This window comes from Oncorhynchus mykiss, chromosome 5, assembly GCF_013265735.2.
Source record: "Oncorhynchus mykiss isolate Arlee chromosome 5, USDA_OmykA_1.1, whole genome shotgun sequence".
NCBI lineage: Eukaryota > Metazoa > Chordata > Actinopteri > Salmoniformes > Salmonidae > Oncorhynchus > Oncorhynchus mykiss.
In genome coordinates this window covers 10,436,813-10,462,719 of record NC_048569.1, presented here as the reverse complement: position 1 = coordinate 10,462,719, position 25,907 = coordinate 10,436,813, and the positions used below count along the sequence as shown (strand labels likewise).

The 25,907-nt window shown below is 42.9% G+C and overlaps 1 protein-coding gene across 8 annotated transcripts in view; it reads right to left on the bottom strand.

Moving 5' to 3' along the window:
- psd3l (pleckstrin and Sec7 domain containing 3, like) overlaps nucleotides 1-17,636 on the bottom strand; it is a 139,660-nt gene extending 122,024 nt beyond the window's left edge. Inside the window, exons 1-2 of one of the 8 annotated variants that reach the window (XM_021601636.2) lie at nucleotides 17,393-17,636; nucleotides 10,668-11,882 (exon numbers count right to left, since the gene is read on the bottom strand). In XM_021601636.2, the coding sequence (XP_021457311.2) occupies nucleotides 10,668-11,759 (1,092 nt within the window). In that variant the 5' untranslated portion in view covers nucleotides 11,760-11,882; nucleotides 17,393-17,636. Of the gene's footprint in view, nucleotides 1-7,052; nucleotides 7,422-7,521; nucleotides 7,885-10,667; nucleotides 11,883-17,392 lie in introns of those variants that run through there. The other 7 variants (XM_021601635.2, XM_021601634.2, XM_021601637.2 and 4 more) reach the window with 7 other exon arrangements.
- Between the last annotated feature and the right edge of the window lie 8,271 nt (nucleotides 17,637-25,907).

The window sequence follows — 25,907 nt, the reverse complement described above, 5'->3', positions numbered from 1 at the left end:
TTACAGTGATGCGTCTCTAGATCGTGATGTCTGCCTGCCAGGCCGCCAATGCCATCAGAAAGTGGTCTCATGTATCAGAGTAGCTACTCACCTGCCATGATCTCAAAAGACGCTTAAGCTACTGCCTAAGTGCCGAGGTGGTCAAAGGTTCACATAGGAAAGATCCATCTAATGTACGTGAAGCATTTGGCTCTCTCAATCCAAGTAAGGCTAGTGAATTCTGTTTGAACCTTAGCAAAGGCTCGGTAAAGTATTTCATTAGCCAACATTCCCAACAGCCATACAAATAATAGGCCTAGTTCTGCTAAAGTCTACAACAGTGATTGCATGACGTTCATTCAAGATGACTCAACAGGAGAAAGGCACTCTGATTCAATGAAATCCACATCTGAAACCATTCCAAAGCTTAGTGCCATGACCATTACAAGAATTAAGCTCTGCAGATCAAATGACAGGCAACTAAAACTAGAATTACGCCAGCATCCATCAACGAGCACAAAAGGGGAAGAGTGGGAAAACACTATAGATGGGCCACAAAAACACAGTGAGATCATTATTGAGAAATAGTCAATAACCTACACTAGTAGGCTAATATGAACACTAGCTTAATCTGAATGATTGATTACAATTCCTACATAGACTAAATAACAACTTCCAAAGTAAAATGACCTTGTAAATTACATTCCAATCTAAATTGAGAGGTTAAATTGTAGAAGGAACTTTGAAGTGAACTTAGCTCTCTGTGGGAAAGCTGTTGTTGCCATGGCTGCCAATGTGAGACGTGAGAATGCAGACCCTTTTTTTTTTACCAGAAAAGTGTTGTTGTTTTTTGCAGCCCCCCTCCCCCCCCCCCCCCCCCAATACTGAAGACTCAATGCCCACACAAACTAAAAAGGCATCATGTTGACTGCAATAACAGAATTTATGCTATTCAAATGAGGTGGTTGGTTAGACAGAGACCATCTTTTGGAACTGTTATGACATTCATGATAACTGTTGTGTTGATCAAGGTGAACAAAGCCTAGAAAATTAACAAAATTCCATCATTTTGTGAAAGACAAGACACTATGGCAGTGTTTTTCACAGAAAACATTTCGCACAGCAACAACAAAAAAACCACTCTGGTTAGCCTAGATAGGCTACTCTACTAAATCTGCCCAGATGGACTACATTATTTCGCTTAGCAACAGCTGGGAATCTCATTGGAGGGTGAAGGCCACATCATAATTCACTAGTTTGTTTAATGCTTCGGGTAATTAATAGAGTTGACTTCCACATAGTCATGGGAGGTAAGCTGTCAATCAGCTTCCATTAAAAAGGTCACGACGATCTCTTGTCTGTATTCCAAATGGCACACTATTCCCTATCTAGTAAATTACGTTTGACCAGGACTCATACATTGGGTCCTGGTCAAAAGTAGTGCACTATATGGGAATATGGGCCCTGGTCAAAAGTAGTGCACTAGATAGGGAATAGGGAGCCATTTGGGACTTTACATTAGTCTATTCTTTACACTCCAGAGAGGCACAATAACTCAGCACATTGTCCTTTCCCACAGGAGCCAGAGCAGTGTCACATCAAGGTCCTAGAAAACACTGGACCTCAAGAACTCGAGCTAAGAGTTATCATACTCCAGAGGGTTCAGAAATTCACTGCCTGTGCTACAGTAAAGTCACTCTCTGGTAAGGGCAATTCCATGGTAACAGAATTACACTGAGACCTAGATTTTCACTAAACATTTTGACCAAACAAAAACCATTGATTTTCAAAGTTTGGTAAAAATTAAAATTACAGTAAAATCTCAGTTTTATTCTGTTACCAAACTCTGCATCTGCACAGTAGTCATTGTGCATAGAGTTCTGTGTTTTGTTCAACTTTGAAATCAATGTTTTGTTTGGTATAGATTTTAAAGTGAAATATCTGAAGAACTGTGCAGATATAAAGTTTGGTAACAGAATAAAATGGAGGGAGATTTTATCTTAATACTGTTACCAAACTTTGCAGTCATTTTTTAAAATGTATTTTAAATCAATGTTTTTTGTTCAGCATACATTTTAAAACTGAGAATTTTAAAGCGAATCTCAGCATAATTCTGTTTACTTGGAATTGCCCGTAACCAATCTGGCAACGTTTCGTCCTCAAAGGCATCAAACTACATTTGAAAAGAGAACATCTAAACTAGATCCACATCTGAGCTGAAATGCCTTATTTCACCAGGTAGGCCAGTTGAGAACAAGTTCTCATTTACAACTGCAACCTGGCCAAGATAAAGCAAAGCAGTGTGACACAAACAGAGTTACACATGGAATAAACAAACATACAGTCAATAACACAATAGAAAAGTATATATACAGTGAATGACCTGCCTATGACCTGCCTAAATCTGATGGAAATGAATGACAAAAGATCAGCGTGATTCAGGATAATAAAACATTGCAAATCCATCCCAATGTTTTGGGGAATTAGTCAAATGAAACAGTTTATGTTTGACAAAATGAGGAAAGGGGGTTCCCATTTTTTGGTTCAAATTTGCCTCATCCCAGGACAGGACATTAGAGTGTAGGATGTATTGCATTTTGCTAGCTCAATATCTGAGCCAAACTTACATCTGGGTAAAAGAAGTAGCGGTACATCTCAAACAGGATATCATTACTTTGACTGTGAAAGATGTGCTCGGCTGTAGAACTAGGTATAGTGCTTCCAGAACTCAGCATGTGTGAGACTTGTGTAAACAAGCACAGAAAAAGGTTGGGCTTTTTCTTTTCAAGGACTTGCAGACTGACAAGTTTCTGGGGGACTTCCATACCCTACCCAGTCCACAAACAAACATCTTATTCCAAACGATCAAAAAAAATGCTTCTTGACATTATTTCCAATGTTATCAAATGGTACACTAACTCAAACTGACTGAGGAACAGTTGTTGAATAATGGTGCAACTGTTCTGCTGTACTGATAAGGAGAGAAAAAGACCAACCATATCTAGGTGAACACAAAAATACTGAACACTAAATAAGTGAAAATAGATTGGCCTACCTGCATCTCCTGAATTAGAGAAGCTCCTCTTAGTCAATGAAAAGGTTTTCAACCCTCTTAACTTCAGTCATTCAGTGTGCAGAGATCAGGGATAGTGTTCGGGGGACAAACCCGAGCATTCTAAAGTTATTGTAAACTGTGACAGTACACACATAAAGAGCAAGTCTTCGCTACTAGAGTAGTAAACACGGTCAGAAACAATACAGCCGCTGTGTATTTTATGGTTAGTAAGTATTTGTCAATCCAAAAGGCTGTGGGACGACCGTGCTCCGATCCATCTAGGGTCGGAAAATGTTTTTGGAGGTTCAAAGAAAAGTGCAGATGGCTCGGAACACGCAGCTGCACAGTTGGTTCACTGCGTTTGGAGCGCCTAACCTACAGGTCAGCTTTTCCGTTATGACACAGGCACGGCCCACATAGACTCCTAGAGAACTTTAACTCTCTAAAGGGAGAGTAATGTCCCAGACAATATCAAGCCAGGACAGCAGATAGGCTAAAGGTGAAGAAAATCTGCTTTTGAGAAGTTGCATAAGATGACATGCTCCTCAAATGAACACACTGACCAATCCTCAGTCATTCGAGGGTGATGACAAAATACGTTTCCCCTGTCATTTTTACAATGCCATAATAAGGCTGGGCCACAGTGGCTCTGCCATGGGCAAACATTCCAGCTAAAAGCTGAGCAGCATGTCTACCTGTGATCTGTTGTGGCTGTGTTTCTGTGTTACCATGTAATGGACGAGGTGCAAAAGTACTAATTATTACAGAACTAATGTGTGTGTTCACAACCTGGTCCTGTGAGTGTATGAAATGGTACATAGTAAGTACACCATTGGACTGAAGACTTAGAAGAGAGTAATACAAGTAACAAGAAATGGAGGCAAAAATATGCTTTTATCAAAGCAAAATATGTTAGTCTTATTATTCCAGACCAGTAATGTCATATGCCTAAAAATGCTCATCTAACCTACTTCGAGTACAATCCGTTTTTTTTTTGTATTTCTCTCTGTTCTGTTTGTAAATAGGCTTTGTAAATCTGTAGTGCAGAGTCAGCCATAAATTACAACTAAAGTGAATCTCATGAATCTTCCGGTATAATCCACTTTTGGATCTTTCATGAGCATTTGATAAATAGGACAAAAGAGCTTCCTTTAGAGCAGCTTCTTGCCAAATCTCTTATTTATATCAGGTACCAGACACATCAGTCACTTGACACAGGGCTTTATATCTGCACTCTCTTCAACGAAGTGCTTTTAAACTGAGTTTAAAAATCCAATACATTTGACCCAAAGATGTAGGCCTATAACATGCATATAAATGGGGTTGGTGATGCAGTTGTATTCCTTTACAGATCACTGGATGTTAGTTAGTGGGATTGTCATATGACCTATCAGTCAAACAGGATAGACTGGATATGAACCCTGAAGGGTAATACCATTTAAGAGGTGATAATAACATCTGTTAATGAGGTGAAATGGGGGCTTCCATGTAGGGCACTACTTATAGGAAGAAGCAGACTCCTTATAGGGAGGGAGCTTGTGAATTAGACACGATCTAGTTAGTGCGGCGTTCTGCAAGGGCAAGACTGCTTTTACATTTCCTTATCACATTTCTGTTCCGGAAAAGTCCTGTTACAGGATTTCAATAACAATGATTGTGCATCTGGAGACCTTAGATACAATAGAATAGATAGGCTACACGGCATTAGTGAATTACATTTGCCAATGCATAATGAGAGAAAAAAAACACCAGAAAGATTCCAAACACTTTTAAATGATGTACCAAATCAAGTCATGTTTTGCTACAAGACCTCATTTTTGGAGGTTTGCAATGCATGCACACTTTATTAATGGAAAACAGAAGCCCATGTGTCATTGGGTTTAGCTTGACTCATGGAGGTAAAGGAAGGTCTGTCCAAGAAGACACAAAACTCTCACTATTCACATTAGCCGAGGAAAAAACTATTCCTTGTTTGCCTGTAAAAAAAAAAAAAGACGAGTGTTTGCCCAAAATCTGTGCTGTATGGGTTACGGGAGAAGGAGCTGATTTAGGAGGCAATGCTAATAGAAATGAGCTAAAGAGTAGGTTAGCAGGGAGGAAGTCAACCAAATGAAAGCAATAATGATCTTATATGCTCACTGATTTTAATTCACCTGATAACAGGACAAATGTAGAATCATTTAAATTATTATTTGATGTTGATCAAGCCACTTTTTATGATAGCCTTACTCCTGTACAAAGACTAGCCAATTCCCAGCTCCCTTCTGGCTCTTAGCATAATGCTTTGTTTCTGTCTCTCCCCTAAGGAAACAATGCATCCTTCACAGCTGTCAGGCCAGTCAACACCATATGCAGCCACTCCCATGTCAGACCAGGCCAAGTGTCAGGTGAACAGGGGGAGACAGAATCCCAGACAAACACGGGACACCTACCGGAGGTGGCAGAAATCTCTCTACTGAGTGTAAGCGGGGAACACCGTAAAAAGCCTATGTCGTCATTAACATTTTCTGGAACAGTGAAGGAAGTGTGCTCTTAATGACAGGTTACAGGCATTCCTATTGCACACAGGATAGACTTCTGGCCCATCCTGACTCGGGGCCATTGAAGGCTTATGTAGCAATACAATAAAGACTGTCTTTCAGAACTGTGCTATGATGTGGTAAAACCAGGTCATCCTCATAAGTAGTGAAAATACTTAGGAGGGAAATTGTCTCTGACAGCCAGTTAAGGGACTGTGAGATGCATCTCTAATGTTCTGTCATACAAAGGCCGAGTGGATCAACTGCACCGTGTATGGGATGAACTGTAAGATGTGTCTTGGACAATAAGTAACATATTGAGCCCCTTGAATTTAACCATGTGATCTGTCTTCTCACTAAGGTAAATTTATGACAAATCCTGACTGTGTAAGAAAGCAAGAGAAAGAAACACTGCCGATTTTTCAATCCTGTACTCAGTCAATCAAACAGTTTACGAACGAAGCCATTGCTGCTAAATGCACTGCTCTCTTGGCAATTCATTTTACAATGCCAGTAAGACTGCTGGACCACTCCAAGCCTTCCCAATTACATTAACATAATCACATCCAAACAGAGGACAACTGTACAAAGTGAAGAATTAGTTCAGGCAGACCCCGCTGACTTCTAGCTAAAGCTCCTGAAATTGAAGAGCGAATGAGGGGAAAATACTGAAGTGGAAACATTTGCTGAGGGGAAAACACTGTTGGGGCTCTACCCCAGATTTGAATCTGATCCAAGGATTAATCCAAGCAAGCACAGCCAATTTAAATGTCATATTATAGGAGCATCCTTGTTATGTTAAACCCCTTGGCTAGTTGAATCTACCTTCAAAATAACGTTACAATGACTACAGTGTTGAAAACTGAACTAGCAACTCAGTTACTGTAAATAATGTAGCTACTAGGTTTACCGTAAAAATTGTTTATTTCACAAAATTTACAAAAATAAAGAGCAAGTTGATTTAGTGAAGAGTGAAAACTAGGCTTTGATCATGAATTACAAACAACCAAATCTAGCCTCTTCAATGGATAAAATGAAAAGTGCTGGCTAACTAGCTAACAGTTAGACTATAACATTAGAATATGGTGAATTGAAGTGGCTTCCTGACAACAAAGAGCTTCCACTTGATACTTATCCAGCACCACAGCATGCCACACATTTCAAAATGTCTTGGCTATCGTTACATATTCTTACTGATATAACGTTAGTGGCAAACATAAGACGTTTGGCAAAATTGTATTTTTTTTTAATATTTGTCACTATGCTTGCAATGGTGAGATATGACAGTTAGATAGATAGCATGATGCTATCAACTGCCAGGGACAACAGCTAACAGTAGCAATCACAGCTGACAATGTGCTAGCCAACAAGCCAAATTATCGTTATATTCTGAGCTGGCTAGGTAACTAGCTATAAAGAAAAAACAACAACAACAACAACAAGAAGACATTATGGAATTTATTTTAGCCAGTTTGCCGTTACTGCTATAAGCACCTTACCCCATCATCACTCTCGTCCATATCCCCAATATTTTGTGATCACTCTTCGCGAAGGAGCTGGCAAGCTGTTCTGACAGTTGTTCACTTCATATCCCTTGACTGACTGAAATCCCCACCACCACCATTTCTCAGTATATAAAACTAGCCAATATTGACTTATGCTACAAACGCATCAAACAGTTCTGTCATCCGAAGAAAGCTGACCCGTTTTCCTAACATGCAGGACGTGGTTTGCACTACTCGTAACGTCTACTTGCAGCCCTCAATCCAAGGAGCAGAATCCGTCTGGCTGGGAATGGATGACTGGAGGAACTCGAAACCCCACGAACTACTGTACTGTAGCTAGCTAGCCAGCGAGCTAACCACGAATTCGACTTCAGCCAGCTCCAGCATCCTTCTGAATCCAATAACCAGCCATTGTTGACTCGAAAAGTTTGTTCTTCGGGTAGTTAACAATGCATTTACTTACCAACGATTGATTTATTCCATCTGTGTGCAAAGCATTTTCTTGATCCGACGTCCTACTCCCGCTTCCTATCTGCTACACTTTGCCCTCGGTGTTTATCTATTGACTTTTGTTACGCTTTCCAGCCTTCCCCTCAAATATGGTGACACATGGTACGTTCCCATCTGAAATCGCTTCGTAGTTCATACTATTCCTGATCTAACGAGGGTAGATTATCCTGTGGCAGATACAGGACATCGAGAAAGGAAAATAATGAAGCTCTTATCCAAAGATTAAACTGACTGGCAGCATGAAAACCTGTTCATGAACTATCTATCCATCATACATTTGCAATCATTTTAGAATAGAGAATTTCAGTCATGCATGCTGTATTTATGTAGGCTACCTTGTGCTTATGAAAGTTGTTTTCCCCGTGATGATAGGCTATCATGACTATGGCTAAACTATTATCTGGAACCCATGCTGCTAGTTCAGAAATTCTGAGACGACAATTTCCCCTCATTCATGAGAAACGATTTAAATTTGGTTTAAGCGGTGTTGCCAATCGCCAAGCGTGTCTGTACAGCATGACTATAAATTGTGCCTTCCTGTATATTATATTCTACTGAGACATTTACTTTATGTTCGTATTCTTATTATTTCTTATTGTTGTTGCATTGTCTAAAAGGAACCTCCAAGTAAGAATTTCATTGGACAGTACCATGTATATCCTGTACATTCACTAATACAATTGGAAACGAATCCATATTACACACGTTTTACAAAAACCTGAAAATCTCAACCGAAAAATAACCTGATTGTACAGATAACAACAAAAAAACACAGCCCATGATACCTCTCAGATAATGATTGGCAAGAAATGTATGGTACAAAATGAATAGAGTTAGTGCAAAGCTCCATGTGGCAGTCGGCCTATACATGCAGGGTTTATGTTCTGTGGCATGTACATTTATTTGATACAGTACTTTTTCACCACTCTCTTCTATTACTGGTCTCTAGGGGCACAGGCAGACTAAACACCATTATCATGTATATCTTTCAAAAATGTCTGTATTTTTACATCACCACATGTAATCCTTAAATAGACATTTACTGCAAAGTGTTAGACTTCCCAAACATCAAGACAGAAAACAAGCTACGGGATGGGTGGCACAGATGTGCACAAGCCCACAGAAATGGAGATTATGATTTTGCTGTTTTAAGCAAGAACATAAGTGGAAAAAACCAGTTTTTCCTGTCTGATTCTTAAAGAAAACAAATACTCTGTAGCATAATTTCCTGGGTGGTCAGGGCTGGGTTCAGGCTTAAACTTGTGCTTAGGGCCCCCGGCCGGTAAGGGCCCCCCAACCCAAATTGTTATTTAGTAGAACACACTAGATGCAATTTCAAAATTTGGATGTGCATCAGCAGTTTTTTTCATGTTATATCAGTCACTGACAGTTACTCCATTAGCCATGTCAACAATTTTTTGTTTGGTAATTAGTCTAGCCAGCTATAAACTTGTAGTAATCATTGCCGAATACCGACTGGGCCCGCAGGCCACGTACCCAGGGGCCCTGATCTCAAAGGGCCCCCCATTGATTTTGTTAGTCATTCTCACTCAGATATCAAATTAACATGACATCCTTACAAAATGTGTAGAATTGCAGGAAATTAGCTTTAAAACTGCAAACATTTCTCCACCCCATGGCAAAATGGCTAGAATTGCAGAAAATGTAGCTGTAAAAGACTTGTCTCTTTCCAATGTGGCAGATTTGAATGATATTATTGTTGATGTCTGTAAGCAGGAATCCACCCCGCTGTACACTGCATTGCTGTACACTGCATTTATGTAAATATAGACGTGTTCCTCATTGCAAATGCATGGATATTTAGATCACAGACTGCCATATCTGATCAGAGTGTTAAGAGAGAAAGGACATTGTTAATCATATATTTGACAGCGCAGGATTAATTTGCGGGATTCGTGGAATAATATTGTTTAATCCTCTCTGCAAATAATTCATAAAGCATAGCAAATAAAGCAGTATTCCTATTTTCCAGTACAATATTTGAAAATTCAACACTAGGGGGTGATCCAATTCCAGGTTGAGCCATTGACACCCCCCTCACCTCAATCTTATTTTGAAGGTTTTCCTATAATAATACTATGGCATCCCAATGGTGTCAAAGACGACCATGGCCTATATACACAAAGCAACACATAATTGGTTTTGCCCTTCAAATCATAACAAATAAGAGTGCTGACCTGATCCTAGATCAGCACTCCTACTCTGAGACACTTTGTGAATACAGACCGCGATGTTCAGTTTACCACAGTAGCATGGAGAGGCCTACAAGAATAAGTTGAGTTGGATTTATTTACAGAGGGTTAAGGTTAGACAGAGGATACTGGTGGGTTTAACCCACCTAAATACTAATAATCTCATTACTTCATTAGTGTGGACACAGACAACCAGGAGATGTGTGTGAAATCTGTCTCTTCGGTAATTACACTGTAATGACACTGCGGAACTGTTTGTTATAAATACCAATTTCAAGAGGCTAAAATACAGGACTGCTCCATGGGCTGTTTGTGATTATTGTCCAGAGGACTTCAGAGACCGGTGGGTTATCTCTTGAAAAGATGATATGTCTTTCTAGGCCATTTAGTCTGAGGAATGACAGACAAGCCCCGGATACCTACTAGCTATCATTCCATCTGGGTGTGGAGCTATAGAGAGTATTATTCGTCTTACGTTGTCATGACTCATGTCTCATGGAAGTTGATTGGCTGGTTTTATGTCTACACTACCAAGAACACTTTAACATCTCAAATCTACTTTATATTTATCCCTGACTGGTTAGTTTAATCTACTGTACATTAGGGCCCTGGATGGTTAGTTTTGGTATAATCCCAGTGCTCAAAATCACAAATGCTCTTCTTGGGAATTGTCAATGTAATGTTGATCGTAAAAATCACATGCTTATGTAGTAGCCTAAGGACACAAATGCAAACAGTATACTGTACTGTAATTACGGAACAATCAAGGATGTGAAGCCACAACATCTCATCAAGTCATCAACTGTACATGTAACTGGATCATCCATCAGATACACTTTCAGTAGCAGCACATCTCTGCACACACAGAACCTAAACAGCAACTCACCTTCTGAGCTGGAACAGGCTTTATCATGGAGGGACGAGCAGCACTGATCACAGAGGATGGAGCAGCAACTGTTGAGACTGTGGGTTTTGACATAGCTGAGCTCACCACAGAAGGCTCTGAAGAAGAAGCCGGTGAGGTCACAACACTGGGTTGAGTGACAGCTATACATGTGGAGAGACTCCTTGTCACTGCGTTCCTGTACGTGTCTCCAGGTACCTTTGAGGACCTCTCCTTGACTGCATACAGAAAGGTCTTGCGCTCTTCTGGACTTCTAAGGAACACTTGTGAACCACTCTGTGGACCTCTTGGCTTCTCACCAGCCTCCTTCTGCTTTGCACTGCTAACCCAACTGTTAGTGCTGCTGGGGCAATGGGGGCTGGGAGCCACGTTGGGTTGGGTAGGTGCTGGGGCTGGGGCCGGGGCCTGGTGGAAAGGCTTCTGGCTTGGCTTGTCCATCTCCATCTCAGTGGCCTTGGGCCCGTGGGTGTCGGGCACGGATCCTTCTGCTGGGTGCAGGAAGCTTACTCGTGGTGCTGCAGAATAAGCTTGAGAGGGGGGTGCTGGGTTGGTGGCGATGGTTGGTGTCCCCGCTAGTGGCTGTTGATTGTCCTTGTTCATCATTGTCCGAGGACTGTCCTCCCGCAGGACCCAAACAGGGAAATCCGACTCCGAGGTAGTGAGACTATGGTCCTGTAATCCAGTCACTGATTCCAGATCAGCTTTCAACAATAAGTTCTGGTAGTTCTGAGTCTGAGGGTCTCCTGAGACGACCGAAGCCACATCTCCAGCATGAGCTGAATAATCAGATGTTTCCCCTCTCTCTCCTGCTTTTTCGTCTACTTCTTGATTTGAGTTGATGTCTACTCTCAAGGCTGTGACACTGCAGTCCTCTATGTGGTCAGGTGGGATGGGTGCTGCGGCTACAGCTGTGGATGTCACTATAGCTCTAGCCGAGTTGTTCGTCGACCCTCCTTCCTCTGTGGCGATGGAGCTGGCAGTGTCAGCAGGATACGGCAGGTCATGGGCCTTAGAGGGCGACTGCAGTCGAATAAAGAGGAAGGAAGTCTTAACCTGATGATGATGATCGGCCATTTCCTCTAAGGGAGGGGGATCTTTTGGTGTGCTGCAGGAGGGGGGTGAGAGGGGGCAACACGGCCCTGCAGAGGGCTCAGTGAAAGAGGAGATGGGTTCCCAAGGCCAGTTCTACATATGTCACTGCAGAGTTGGGAGAGAGAGAGAGAGAGAGAGAGAGAGAGAGAGAGAGAGATGGACATAGAGCGAGAGAGAGATCTATTAATGGCCCTAAAGAAGGTATATTTTAGAGTTACCCTCCTCTCTGCTTTTACACACTTTAGAAAACACCAGTTCCACTCAAAGCTGACCGAAGTCTCAGCAACCTTGCATAAGACCCAACTGCTATGAAGTCACTATGATACATCTGGTCAGATCATTCTACAATCCCCCCTCCCTGCCACACACACACACACACGCGCATACACACACACACGCACACACACATGCACATACACACACGCACACACACAAAAGCACACACACACACACACACATCAAGCCCATCCCCCATCCCAAGCTAACATATCAGTGCTGACACTGTGACCTAAACATAAGCCTCTAATGCCCAGGGTTCACTTACAGACATCATCACATCAACATGGACTCTCGTGCCCTTTGTCACAGTGAAAAGGCTAGGAGTGTGCTGGGGTCATCTAACCAACAGCAGTGAAATGCCCACCCTCCCATACAATACATCTGCTATTTCCTTGGTCACAAGCACTGCTTCTCACAGTACCAATAAGAGAAATGAAACCATTGGGTAAATGTAGTGTGTTTATTCACAGAATATACTGTTAATTCTTAAACTGGCAAATGTATTAATTGCATTGGGGGATTTTTACTGGGAAATACATTGTATCATTGAATAGGGCTGCACTTCGACAGCTCATAAGATATATCTTAGGCCTGCAGTGAAATAAATGTGATACAGGCCAACTCTCATGAACGTCAGTAGACCGAAAAAATTGGCAAATTGAAAGTGAAACTTTGCAAGCAAGCATTGTCAGGAGCTGTTTGGTAGTACAGAAGAATATCCACTTGAGGTTTTGTCAGCAAATATGCAATATGGCAGCACAGTAGATCCCCTCTGGGGCATTTCTTAATCTGATAACTGAGGAAGAAACCGTTTAATCATGTGACTTCATCTACAGTCACTCAGACTGATGCAATTCTGGTAAAGATGAAATAAAACACCGCCCAAGACTTATATGCATAGAAAAGTATTGTAATATTGACGATGTGGGTTATAAATACTTACCCTAATTAATTATGCTCATTAAATCAATTCAACAATCAATAGGCTGTATGAATAAAGAACGTGTTAGACTATGACTATTTAGTCAGACCAGGTCTTCAATCAGACCAAACACCTCGCCCACCTCCACACCTGTGCTTTACTCTTTAGTCTTTACTCTGGCCGTATCCTAAATTGCACCCCTTTCTTTTACACTGCACTACTTTTGACCCAGAGCAATATGGCTTTGGGTCAAAAAAATACGATGCCATTTGGGATGCATGCATTATTTGTATTTTTTTTAAACGCACACCATTGTACTGAGCAGACCAGACCGATGCTGAAATGTGTGGCAGAATGCCCATTTCATCTCCAGTATGGTTATTACTGTGGAGCCGAGGTTTAGGGGACGTGCTTAATGCCAGTTTGAAGTGGGATCGATCTAATTCAGTAGTCAAGAAGTGTGACCAACATACAGAAACACACAGAGACGTTTCTAACAGGAAAAAACATTATCTCCAACCAGGGTCACGATGTGCCACAGACTGTACAGCCAATGTGGTCTAACCATTGTCTTTGTGCTTTTTTTGTTGGCCAGTGGCACATTTAAGAATAGGAGGATAGAGTTGATGGTAGCTATGATAGCCTACACTGCTTTAAACATTTTTGAATGGCCAATTGTGTATTGTAAGTATACAGACAGATTTCCACTTTCCTAGTGCTGTGGTGGTGGAGGTTAGATGGACCGACCGCCAATAAGCAATTTTCCACTGTTATCATAGTACTGTGTAGTACTGCCCAATTATAGTATATCCTCTGTTTACAGAATGGTTGGCCATTAACTTACTGTAGCATACAAAATGCTGGAAGTCCAACTGAACTGATTCCAGAGCTGACCACATTGTAAGTACCCCAAGCCATGTCTTTTCAAAGCTGAAGTTACTCTACATTGCAAATGTAATGACATTTTTAACTGGAGAATTTGTCTTGTTTGTGTTCTTTCTTTTACTGGTGAAAACAAAGTAGTGAACCCACCTTCCATCCCTTCCCAGTGTCCCCCACAACCACAACCTGACCACAGCCTCAAACACCCACCCTCCATCCCTTCCCAGTGTCCCCCACAACCACAACCTGACCACAGCCTCAAACACCCACCATCCCTTCCCAGTGTCCCCCACAACCTGACCACAGCCTCAAACACCCACCCTCCATCCCTTCCCAGTGTCCCCCACAACCTGACCACAGCCTCAAACACCCACCCTCCATCCCTTCCCAGTGTCCCCCACAACCACAACCTGACCACAGCCTCAAACACCCACCCTCCATCCCTTCCCAGTGTCCCCCACAACCTGACCACAGCCTCAAACACCCACCCTCCATCCCTTCCCAGTGTCCCCCACAACCTGACCACAGCCTCAAACACCCACCCTCCATCCCTTCCCAGTGTCCCCCACAACCTGACCACAGCCTCAAACACCCACCCTCCATCCCTTCCCAGTGTCCCCCACAACCTGACCACAGCCTCAAACACCCACCCTCCATCCCGTCCCAGTGTCCCCCACAACCACAACCTGTCCACAGCCTCAAACACCCACCCTCCATCCCGTCCCAGTGTCCCCCACAACCACAACCTGACCACAGCCTCAAACACCCACCCTCCATCCCGTCCCAGTGTCCCCCACAACCTGACCACAGCCTCAAACACCCACCCTCCATCCCGCCCTAGTGTCCCCCACAACCTGACCACAGCCTCAAACACCCACCCTCCATCCCTTCCCAGTGTCCCCCACAACCTGACCACAGCCTCAAACACCCACTGTCCATCTCGCCCCAGTGTCCCCCACAGCCTGACCAAAGCCTCAATATCACAGGCTGCAAAGTTTCAAGTTAAATGTGCTTGTTAGCATTCTGATTTGTTAGCTGTTCACCAAAGCTCTAGATGATATCAATACCAACAGGGGCTTGTGTTATTGAAACTAAACACGCAGGAAATTATGTCATCAGAGGACTCCTGGGGTAGGGAGTCGTGGTTTTAGGGGGAAGCACTGGTTTTTGGTCAGTTTCACTGCCTGACCTCGCCCTCGTTCATCACTAGAGCCGTGCTGATGGTTTCCCTTCACACTGAAATAATTGTCTTGGCAGCCTTAAGGATGTGGGCTGGACAAGCGTGAGCCAGCAAGGGAAAACAGCTGGGCTAGCTGGGCTAGCAATGAAAACAGCTGGGCTAGCAATGACAATAGCTGGGCTAGCTGGGCTAGCAATGACAACAGCTGGGCTAGCTGGGCTAGCAAAGAAAACAGCTGGGCTAGCAATGAAAACAGACCACCCCTCTATTTGATAAAAGAACCTCAATTTTTTCAGGCCCAGAGGAAGTCAAGAGCTTTTCTTAGAAAACAAGTGTTTATTCACAATTTCAAGTACCACAAAAAGTAGCCGTTGAATGTGATACAATCATGGGGACTAGCTTCCAAAGGGTCAGACTCAAAGCTAAACTACTCATTCCACGTCAGAACCATCTAATTAAGTGGTATTTAACATCCATATATGTTTTTGATAGTCCCCACAATGTTACAAGCCCAATGTCTGCCTTTCAATGGCCTAGTTTCAGAAAGGCTCCAAAGGCAATGTAGTCTAATATAAGCACCACTTGGGAGTGTGGACAGAGTTAAACTAAAGTCCTTCTGAAGTCTTGGTCTCTCGCCCACATGCCTTGGATGCTGGTGGCGGTGTAGTGATAAGGCAGAAGACATGGTGGTGCCTTGCATGGGCGGCCAACCAAACATTCACAGTCGTGATAAAAGGAAAGAGTGGGGGGCGTTGTCATAATCCCGGCCTACAGCTTGTGACCTAGTCCTAACAGAGAGGAATCTGTCTGGGAAACAAACCTCTCTTTATAGGAAGTCTTTCTGAAGGGAGTCGGACCGTTAGAGCATTTTACTGCTGATGGACACTATTTGCTGTCATTGCTATGGGGTTCTGTATGCTAATATTGATTCCTCCTTAATGATGCTTTCTTGCGATTTTGAAGATAACATTAAAGACAACCAATGTAATTGAAATGACTGCATATGCTACTCTTGAATGCACAAGATGTAAGGTTAAGTTACTTATAGTAACAGGCTATTTAGATTCATTCTAGGCATTGTATAATTTATTCAGAAAACAGCAAGGCGAGTCAGTGTATTAAAGCAAGGTGAGTCAGTGTATTAAAGCAAGGTGAGTCAGTGTATTAAAGCAAGGTGAGTCAGTGTATTAAAGCAAGGTGAGTCAGTGTATTAAAGCAAGGCGAGTCAGTGTATTAAAGCAAGGCGAGTCAGTGTATTAAAGCAAGGCGAGTCAGTGTATTAAAGCAAGGCGAGTCAGTGTATTAAAGCAAGGTGAGTCAGTGTATTAAAGCAAGGCGAGTCAGTGTATTAAAGCAAGACGAGTCAGTGTATTAAAGCAAGGTGAGTCAGTGTATTAAAGCAAGGCGAGTCAGTGTATTAAAGCAAGGCGATGTCAGTGTATTAAAGCAAGGTGAGTCAGTGTATTAAAGCAAGGCGAGTCAGTGTATTAAAGCAAGGTGAGTCAGTGTATTAAAGCAAGGTGAGTCAGTGTATTAAAGCAAGGTGAGTCAGTGTATTGGGGGAAAAAAGAACACACCTATAATGTTAATACACCAACAGTCTATTCTACAGGAAGTATTGATACAGCATACTGTTCTGATGGAACGTTTACATTCAAGTTTAAGCAAGATAATGTAATAAGACACAAGTGGATCTGGTATGAAAAGGATCAAATAATATGTCATTTTCTTCTCCTCCCAAGTCATCCAGGCTGTATCACATCCGGCCGTGATAGGGAGTCCCATGGGCGGCGCACAATTGGCCCAGCATCGTCCGGGTTTGGCCGGTGTAGGCCGTCATTGTTACTAAGAATTTGTTCTTAACTGACTTCCCGAGATAAATAAAGGTTAAAACATTGTTTTTAAAGGTAATCATCACTCTTTTGGAGGGCTGATAACTCTCTGTTGTGTCTATAATAATAACAATTATTTTTTACAATGCTGTAATAACGTAATGATAATTTTTGTTCAGTAGTTTAACATTTTCCTCCCCAGTACACATACCTCAGCCACTTATATAGTATCAAAATGTGTGCATGACACTTCATCCTCCCTCAGGTCATAAAAGGCACCCACCATCATCTACATCTCAAGGTGACTAAAGTTTATTCCAGGTCACTCAAATACCTCAAATCCAATTACTGAAACTTCCAATTTCCAACTTGACATAAACCACAGAGTCAGATGCTAAGTTCCCCCTTATAATAATTTAAATGTACCATTTATAGACAATTCTCCAAACAAACTCTGGTTTTTGATTGAAGCTTACAGTCGTTTACAAAAGGCAGTTTCTGGAATCAGTCATTGACTTACTTTCATGAAAGTATACCTTCACTCTTGAATCATTGTGTCCAAAATCTCTTGCAAAGGCAACAGCGGTCAGATCCAGCAGGGCTTCAAATGTACGTGTATGAGAGAGATAATTAAATACCATGTAACGTTGCGGAACTTCTTGCTACATGCGCGCAAAGGTGTGCTTCCCGTGGTCTCTCCGTTATTTTTCTGTTACCTCGTTCTCTCGCTCCATGTACCCCAAACTGAGATTTTTTGGCGACCTTATTTAGCATCGCAGGTTCTCAAAGGCATACTTTGTCAAGTGGGGGAGAAAACACTGTCAAACCCTCTTATGTGTCATCGGCACCCTCAGACCGGAGCGCAGGAGAGGTTAAGATATTCAGACATTCTGTAGAATTGACAATATGTCTATAATCAGTTCCGCAACAGACAAAATAACATATTCAGGGATTGACTTTCATTGTGCTTCATACTTTTAAAAAAAATGTTGTGTTGCTTCTTACTAATTGTACAGGCAGAGACCTATGTTGAAATAATGTATTTGTCTCTGTAGGAATCATTTTACATTTTTGCATAGTAGTCACAACCTGTCTGATATTTCTCCTTCCTCTCTGTTCATTGTCAAATGGCAGTGTGTTTACTTAACAGTGATGGCACCAGTGAACCAGATGATTGTGATGATAGGGATAGGAGGTGTTTCCAGCTGATTGCCCAGGGAAAGACAGCGTTGTATTACACCCTGAACTCAGTGGAACAGCACAATGACTGACCTGTCCATCCAGACTCGACAAAAGCACACACACACACACACACACACACACACACACAGACAGACAGACAGACAGACAGACAGACAGACAGACAGACAGACAGACAGACAGACAGACAGACAGACAGACAGACAGACAGACAGACAGACAGACAGACAGACAGACAGACAGACAGACAGACAGACAGACAGACAGACAGACAGACAGACAGACAGACAGACAGACAGACAGACATAAACACACACACACAGATGTGTTATGTACAATAATTGTAAATGTTTTATGTCATTTTTTATAACATTTTAAATGTTGATGTGACATTAAAGGAAGTATGCATAGCATATTGGGAACACTCTATACAAATGCTACAAAAAAAAACAGTCACACAGCAAATTCAATAGAAACGTAGGGGACCATTTCGTCTATAAAGCATGTGTAGGCCCACACATCCCTGGCTTTCCTATAGAAGGCCGTTGTGTATGACAGAAGTAGAGCTGTTTCCAATCTGCTCTCGTTCTGCCTCTAATCCAAAGAGTATGCTTGTGTCAGTTAAGCACAATGCATTGATTGTGCTCAGAGGAAATGATCTTATGCTCGCCTCTTTCATTAGCACCAGAACAGCACACTTGCAATAGCGCTACACTGTACAATGGTCCCACACTGTGCATACAAAAAGGTGCTATCTAGAACCTTAAAGGGTTATTCCGCTGTCCCCATAGGATAACCACTTTGTAGAATAATTGCTGGTACTAGGTAGAACCCTTTTGGTTCCAGGTAGAACCCTTTCCACAGAGGGTTCTATCTGATACCCAAAAGGGTTCTAACTTGATATCCAAAAGGGTTCTCCTATGGGGACAGCCCGAAGAACCCTTTTGGAACCCTTTTTTCTAAGAGTGTACTTAAAGTGCATCTAAATAATGTCAGCCAGCAGGTCATGAAGATGCATTACTGTGCGTATGTGATGACAGGTTCTGGAAGGGAATAAAAGTGTGTGTGTGTGTGTGTGTGTGTGTGTGTGTGTGTATATGTGTGTGTGTGTGTGTGTGTGTATATATGTGTGTCCACTTGTGTGTGCACTCATGTGCATGTGACAAAGTCTGTGTGGCCAAGGAAGCCTTTGTCGGTACCAACCCTTTGGACAGCACTTGTTGACAAAAGTTCAACATCTTGGTTCATTTAGATGCCTTCTCTTCCGCAGTAAGTTAGTTTCCCAAGTAACGATTCATTCATCCCGGCAGTTCAGTTGGTAACCACTGCCTCTCCTTGTGTGACACAGCTTCCTGCTATTCAAGGATGTTGTCACTCACTGGGTACCTTTTTATCTTCATCCATTTGGACATTACTGTATATTTAACCCGATATATTACCGTTGGAGGAGTGAGACACACATGTGCGCACACACACACACAGTTATTTGCATGCTTGTCTTGGTCAGGCAGAGGTGATTGTACGATGGCAGTATGGCGCCTGAATATGTAACCTATACATATTTCATAATGACTATTTAAAATACATACACCTTCAAACTCATACAGTGTGTAAGCATTGAAAATTAAACTCTATTTTAACTTGATAGAAAAAAAACAAAGTTGTCATCCGAAGGGGGGTTGGTGGCAGGATAAAATTGTAAATATAAAAATAAAAAAACATGTATCAATGTATATATATTTTTTAAACCTCCAATAAGCTTCTTGAAATCTCCTGTTCCTAAACCAGATGCATTTGTAAAGAGGACAGCTTTTTTAATGTGAGGGTTTCAAAATTAGGACATGATTTATGAAATTAATTTCCTTCTGATTCGAGGTCAGTGCTAATTAGAGACACACTTCTCCCCACAATAAAGAAATGGGTCAGAGAGTGACATGAGAACCATCAGCCACCCTGTCTTTGTCCCAAATAGCACCCTACTTCCTATGTAGTGCACTACTTTTGACCAGGGCTCATCGACAGGCCCTGTCTCTCTCTCTCTCTCTCTCTATGTTTCACACCACCTGGACCAGTTTGCTGAAGCTCCAGTTAAAGTTGGTCGACACAAAACAGTCACCCAGTAATATTTTGTTGTTTGTATAGCTGCCTTTAGCCCTGTTGACATAGTTACAGAACGTACGGTAACATTCCAATGTAACAATATCAATAGCTTTCACAGTTGATTCCATTCCACATAATCATCATCTGTAGTCGACATGATCCTCACCATCGTCATCACCAGCACCACCACCCTAGTCATCTCCTTCTTCATCCCATCAAACACACCAGCTATAACCCTGCCATACTGTGACAAGCTGTGCTGACAATGCCGCTCAAATCAGTGTGTGTGTGTGTGTGTGTGTGCACATGTGCGTGGGGCTGCCTAGTTATCAAGGATTGTTTGATGATTTATGGAATGTGATACACAGGGGTTCCATTTAAACAATCACTTCAGCTCGCCCAGACAGACAGGCCAGGTGCCAGTCCTTGGAAAGAGAGACCCAGATGTTGACCCCAGCAGCCCAGAGGTCGACCTAATTGCAGTGCCGTGCGTTGGAGGAGGAATTCCAGTCAAAACAGAGGGAGGTCTGAAAGGGCCATTGTTCTGTTAATCATGCCTGGGCTACATGTAGAAGTAAGATGTCAGTTTGGCTCAGAGCAGCACAGACCTATAGCTGGAGTTTCAACTCAAACGGGTGAAGTTATGATTGAAATCGCCATTTTCTCAACGTGACACGCAATGATTAAAGTGAAGGAGGAAGAAAATGCATTGGGTTGTTTACATGTCTGTCATTTACATGTCTGTCATTTTACATGTCTGACACTCTTATCTAGAGTGACTTACAGTTAGTGCATTCATCTTAAGATAGCGAAGTGGGACAACCACATGTCATAGTAAGACAATTTGTCCTCAATAAAGAAGTTAAGTGCAAAGTCATTGCTAGTGGGGGGGGTCAATGGCAAGTCTAACGGTCCCGCTACACTACAATCATCAGGTGACCGGCGTTGGCGTCAGACAGACGTTAAAAAGGGAATGCTTCCCTTGAAATCAATGAAAGCTGCTATACTGCCTATGTTGCGTCACATCCAATGCAGCGTCCAAGCTCAAGAATCGGCAAGGTTACATTTGACGGCTGACACGTGTGTTCATTCTATCCGAGTTTAAACAATGAGAAATAAAGTTAATTTGGGTTGCATATGGCCTCCACTAGACACCACTGGTTATTTTACTGAGAAGCTGCTAGCTAGCAGAAACTCAAGCTAGCTTGCCTATGTTCACAATGTAAACAAAAGCAACATGTGAAATTAGAGGATCATTTCACACAACCACGAGCAACAATTTAAGAGTACTTGCAAAAAAATGGACCAAAGCTATTGTACTGCTGCATAACGGATGGATATGGTACCGTGGGGGAGAATAGAATACACAAGCTCTGTGTAGCAGGTAGAACGTCACAATGACATGACGCTGATGGCAAAACACTGCTTAAAGTAGAGATAAAGTGTCAAGAGGACCAAGAGACCAGAGTTGGCAGAACGGAGTACTCGGGTTGAGGTGTAGGGTTTGAGCATAGCCTGAAGTTAGGGAATTGGACGCAAGCTTGAATTGGACGCAAGCTTCAACTGGAAGCCAGTGGAGTGTGCGGAGGAAAGGTGGAGAGATGGGAGAACTTGAGAAAGTTGAACACCAGGTGGCTGTGGTGTTCTGGATTAGTTGCAATGTGTTTGATGGCGAGGAGCCCAGCCAACAGCGAGTTGCACTAGTCCATACAGGAGATAACAAGTGCATGTGAAGTAGGGTCGTACGTTACAATATTGTACAGCATGAATCTGCAGGAGTGAGCCACTGCTTTTATGTTTGCAGAGAACCACAGGGTGTTGTCCAGGGTCACGCCAAGGTTCTTTGCACTCTGGGAGGGGGAAATCGTGGAGTTGTCAACCGTTATACATAGGTCTTGGAGCGGGACGGCCTTCCCCGGGAGGAAGAGCAGCTCCGCCTTGTCGAGGTTGAGCTTGAGGCAGTGAGCCAACATCCAAGCTGAGATCTGTCAGGCACACTGAGATGCATGTCGCCACCTAGGTGTCAGGAAGTGGGGAAGGAGAAAGTAGTTTAGTGTCATCCGCATAGCAATGATAGGAGATACCATGTGAGGATATGTACAGTGCATTCAGAAAGTAGTCAGACCCCTTGACTTTTTCCAAATTTTGTTACGTTACCATAAAGGCCTGATTGGTTGAGTGCTGCAGAGATGGTTGTCCTTTTGGAGGGTTCTCCCATCTCCACAGAGGAACTCTGGAGCTCTGACATAGTGACCATCGGGTTCTTGGTCACCTCCCTGACCAAGACCCTTCTCCCCCGATTGCACAGTTTGGCCGCGCGGGCAGCTCTATGAAAAGTCTTGGAAGTTCCAAACTTCTTTCATTTAAGAATGATGGAGGCCATTGTCTTCTTGGGGACCTTCAATGCTGCAGAATGATTTTGGTAGCCTTCCCCAGATCTGTGCCTCGACACAATCCTGTCTCTGAGCTCTACGGACAATTCCTTCGACCTCGTGGCTTGGTTTTTGGTCTGAAATGCACTGTCAACTGTGGGACCTTATATAGACAGGTGTGTGCCTTTCAAAACATGTTCAATCAATTGAATTTACCACAGATGGACTCCAATCAAGTTGTGGAAATATCTCAAGGATGATCAATGGAAACAGGATGCACCTGAGCTCAATTTCAAGTCTTATAGCAAATATATATGTTTTTTACATTTCCAAAAACCTGTTTTCGATTTGTGATTATGGGGTATTGTGTGTAGATCGATGAGGGGGTTTAAAACAAAAATCCATTTTAGAATAAGGCTGTAACGTAACAAAATGTGGAAAAAGTCTAAATACTTTGAGAATACACTGTATAGAGAGAAGAGGGCCTAGAACCGGGTCCTGGGTGAACCCGGGTGGAGCGGCCTGCAAGGTAAGATGCAATCCAAGATTTGCAGGGACGCCCAGCCCCTATAGGGTGTAGTGGATACATCTAGGAGGATGAGAACAGAAGAGAGAGAGAGTCAGCTTTAGAAGAGAGAGAGAGTCAGCTTTGGCAGTGAGGAGAGCCTCTGTGACACAGGAGAGCGGTCTTGGTTAAGTGATTTGTATTTAAGCCTGACTGGTTAGGGTCAAGAAGATCATTCTGTGAGAGATCACGACAGAGTTGGTTAGAGACAGCATGCTCAAGTGATTTTGAAAGAAAAGAAAGGGATACCGGTCTGCCTTTTGACGTCAGAGAATGTTGTTTTCTTGAGGAGGGGAGCAACTCTGACCATTTTGAAGTCAGAGGGGACGCAGTCAGTGGTCAGGGATGAGTTGATGAGGATGGAACACAGTCAGTGGTCAGGGATGAGTTGATGAGGATGGAACACAGTCAGTGGTCAGGGATGAGTTGATGAGTAATGGGAGAAGGTCTCCAGAGATTGTCTGGAGAAGGGAGGATGGGATGGGGTAGAGCGGGCAGGTTGTCGGGATGCCGGACCTCACTAGTCGCAGGATTTCATCTGGTGAGAGAGGGGAGAAAAAGGTCAAGGGTAGTTCTGTGTGAGTGGGACCAGTGGACTCAGTAGGGTAGTTCTGTGTGAGTGGGACCAGTGGACTCAGTAGGGTAGTTCTGTGTGAGTGGGACCAGTGGACTCAGTAGGGTAGTTCTGTGTGAGTGGGACCAGTGGACTCAGTAGGGTAGTTCTGTGTGAGTGGGACCAGTGGACTCAGTAGGGTAGTTCTGTGTGAGTGGGACCAGTGGACTCAGTAGGGTAGTTCTGTGTGAGTGGGACCAGTGGACTCAGTAGGGTAGTTCTGTGTGAGTGGGACCAGTGGACTCAGTAGGGTAGTTCTGTGTGAGTGGGACCAGTGGACTCAGTAGGGTAGTTCTGTGTGAGTGGGACCAGTGGACTCAGTAGGGTAGTTCTGTGTGACTGGGACCAGTGGACTCAGTAGGGTAGTTCTGTGTGAGTGGGACCAGTGGACTCAGTAGGGTAGTTCTGTGTGAGTGGGACCAGTGGACTCAGTAGGGTAGTTCTGTGTGACTGGGACCAGTGGACTCAGTAGGGTAGTTCTGTGTGACTGGGACCAGTGGACTCAGTAGGTTGAATGAATGAGGAGTGGATGTTGTCAACCTTCTTTCAAATTGGAGAGAGGAGACAGTGGAAAATAGTTTCCTAGGGTTAGAGGCAGAAGCTTGACATTTAGAGTGATAGAAAGTGGTTTTAGCAGCGGAAACAGAGGAAAAGAAGGTTGAGGGGAGGGAGTGGAAGGATTGTAGGTCCTCCGGAAGTTTTGTTTTCCTACATTTTCACTCAGCTGCCCACAGCCCTGTTCTGTAGGTTCGCAATGAGTCACTCAGCCACAGAGCAGGAGGGGAGGACTGAGCCTGCTGGGAGGAAAGGGGCAGGGGATGGCAGGGGATGGCAGGGGATGCAGCAGGGGATGCAGCAGGGGATGCAGCAGGGGATGGTAGGGTTACTTCAATTTGAAAATAATTTGTTGAGTACATTCATTTATATGTGCACAGTTGCAACACATGAGAAATATAGTTTTTGACATCCAGATGCACCGTGACCTGCCTCTTTTGACTATTGCTGTAAGGCAATGTTGAAACAAACAAAAACATGTTTTTAAAAAAAACTATATTCCCAAGACATTATTCAGAAAATTAGAACATTCCCGAAACAATATTTTGTTGTGATGAGTCATATGTTAGAATCCTCTGGCATGGTCTGTCTGTGGAGACAGCAGGAAACGAGTGAATGCAATCACATCCCCATTCCTCAGCCCAAGCACAGGAGACACTTTAAACAGTCACAGCCCATGACTGGGGCGGCCGGGTAGTTAACCCACTGTTCCTAGGCCGTCATTGAAAAGAAGAATTTGTTCTTAACTGACTTGCCTAGTAAAATAAAGGTAAACTAAAAAAATAAAATTACCAGGCAGAAACTGAGAAGCCATTCACTACATGGAGGAAAACTAGTTTGTCAACCAAATATGGCAGTAGCATGTCTTTAATTACCAAGACGTTCCTCAGACATCATAGCCTAAGACGACTGTTAGGACCTTAGAGATACATATATATCACTACTTGGAAATAGCCTGTTTTTGCATGTAGATTTGCTTTGAGGACTTCCACCATTATAAAGTAGTCAACTCGGTGCGACTTCCTATGGGTTAAGGAAGGATCACACAATTCCATCCAGGTCATCAGGAAGGATCAGCAAATTAATTAACTAGTGAGCAAACGTTCCATAAAGGCCTTGCCTTTATACCTGTTCAAACAACACACTCTAGGTGGCAGTATGCACCCTTTCAGTTTGTTTACCAACTCATAGAAGCAGTATAAGAAGAACTTGGACTACTTCAAAATGGAGATGGCCTCAATGGCGCTGTCCATGCCCTCACAGACTCCAGAATTGGACGATACAAAGATGTGTTGTCTCACTAAGTCTATAGTTGGGACCCTGCCCCCTGCATCTTGAATGTGGCAGGCTTGTGATGATGACATAATCCAGTCAATCAGAACCTGTCTTGGCAATGTCCACATGAATTGGCGGTGTTCTGATTGTGACAAAAGGGTACAAAGAATCTGAATCCAATTGTGTGTCTTTAATTGCATAATTGCACTTCATTTGCAGAATTAGTGAGGTAAAATAATACAACAATACATGCGCATAAGGAAAAATGTAGTTACTCATTTAGATTTTTTGGGGGGGATACGTAGTTAATATTTTTATCTGATTACGTGAATGAATTCAATAAGATTTGCAAGCA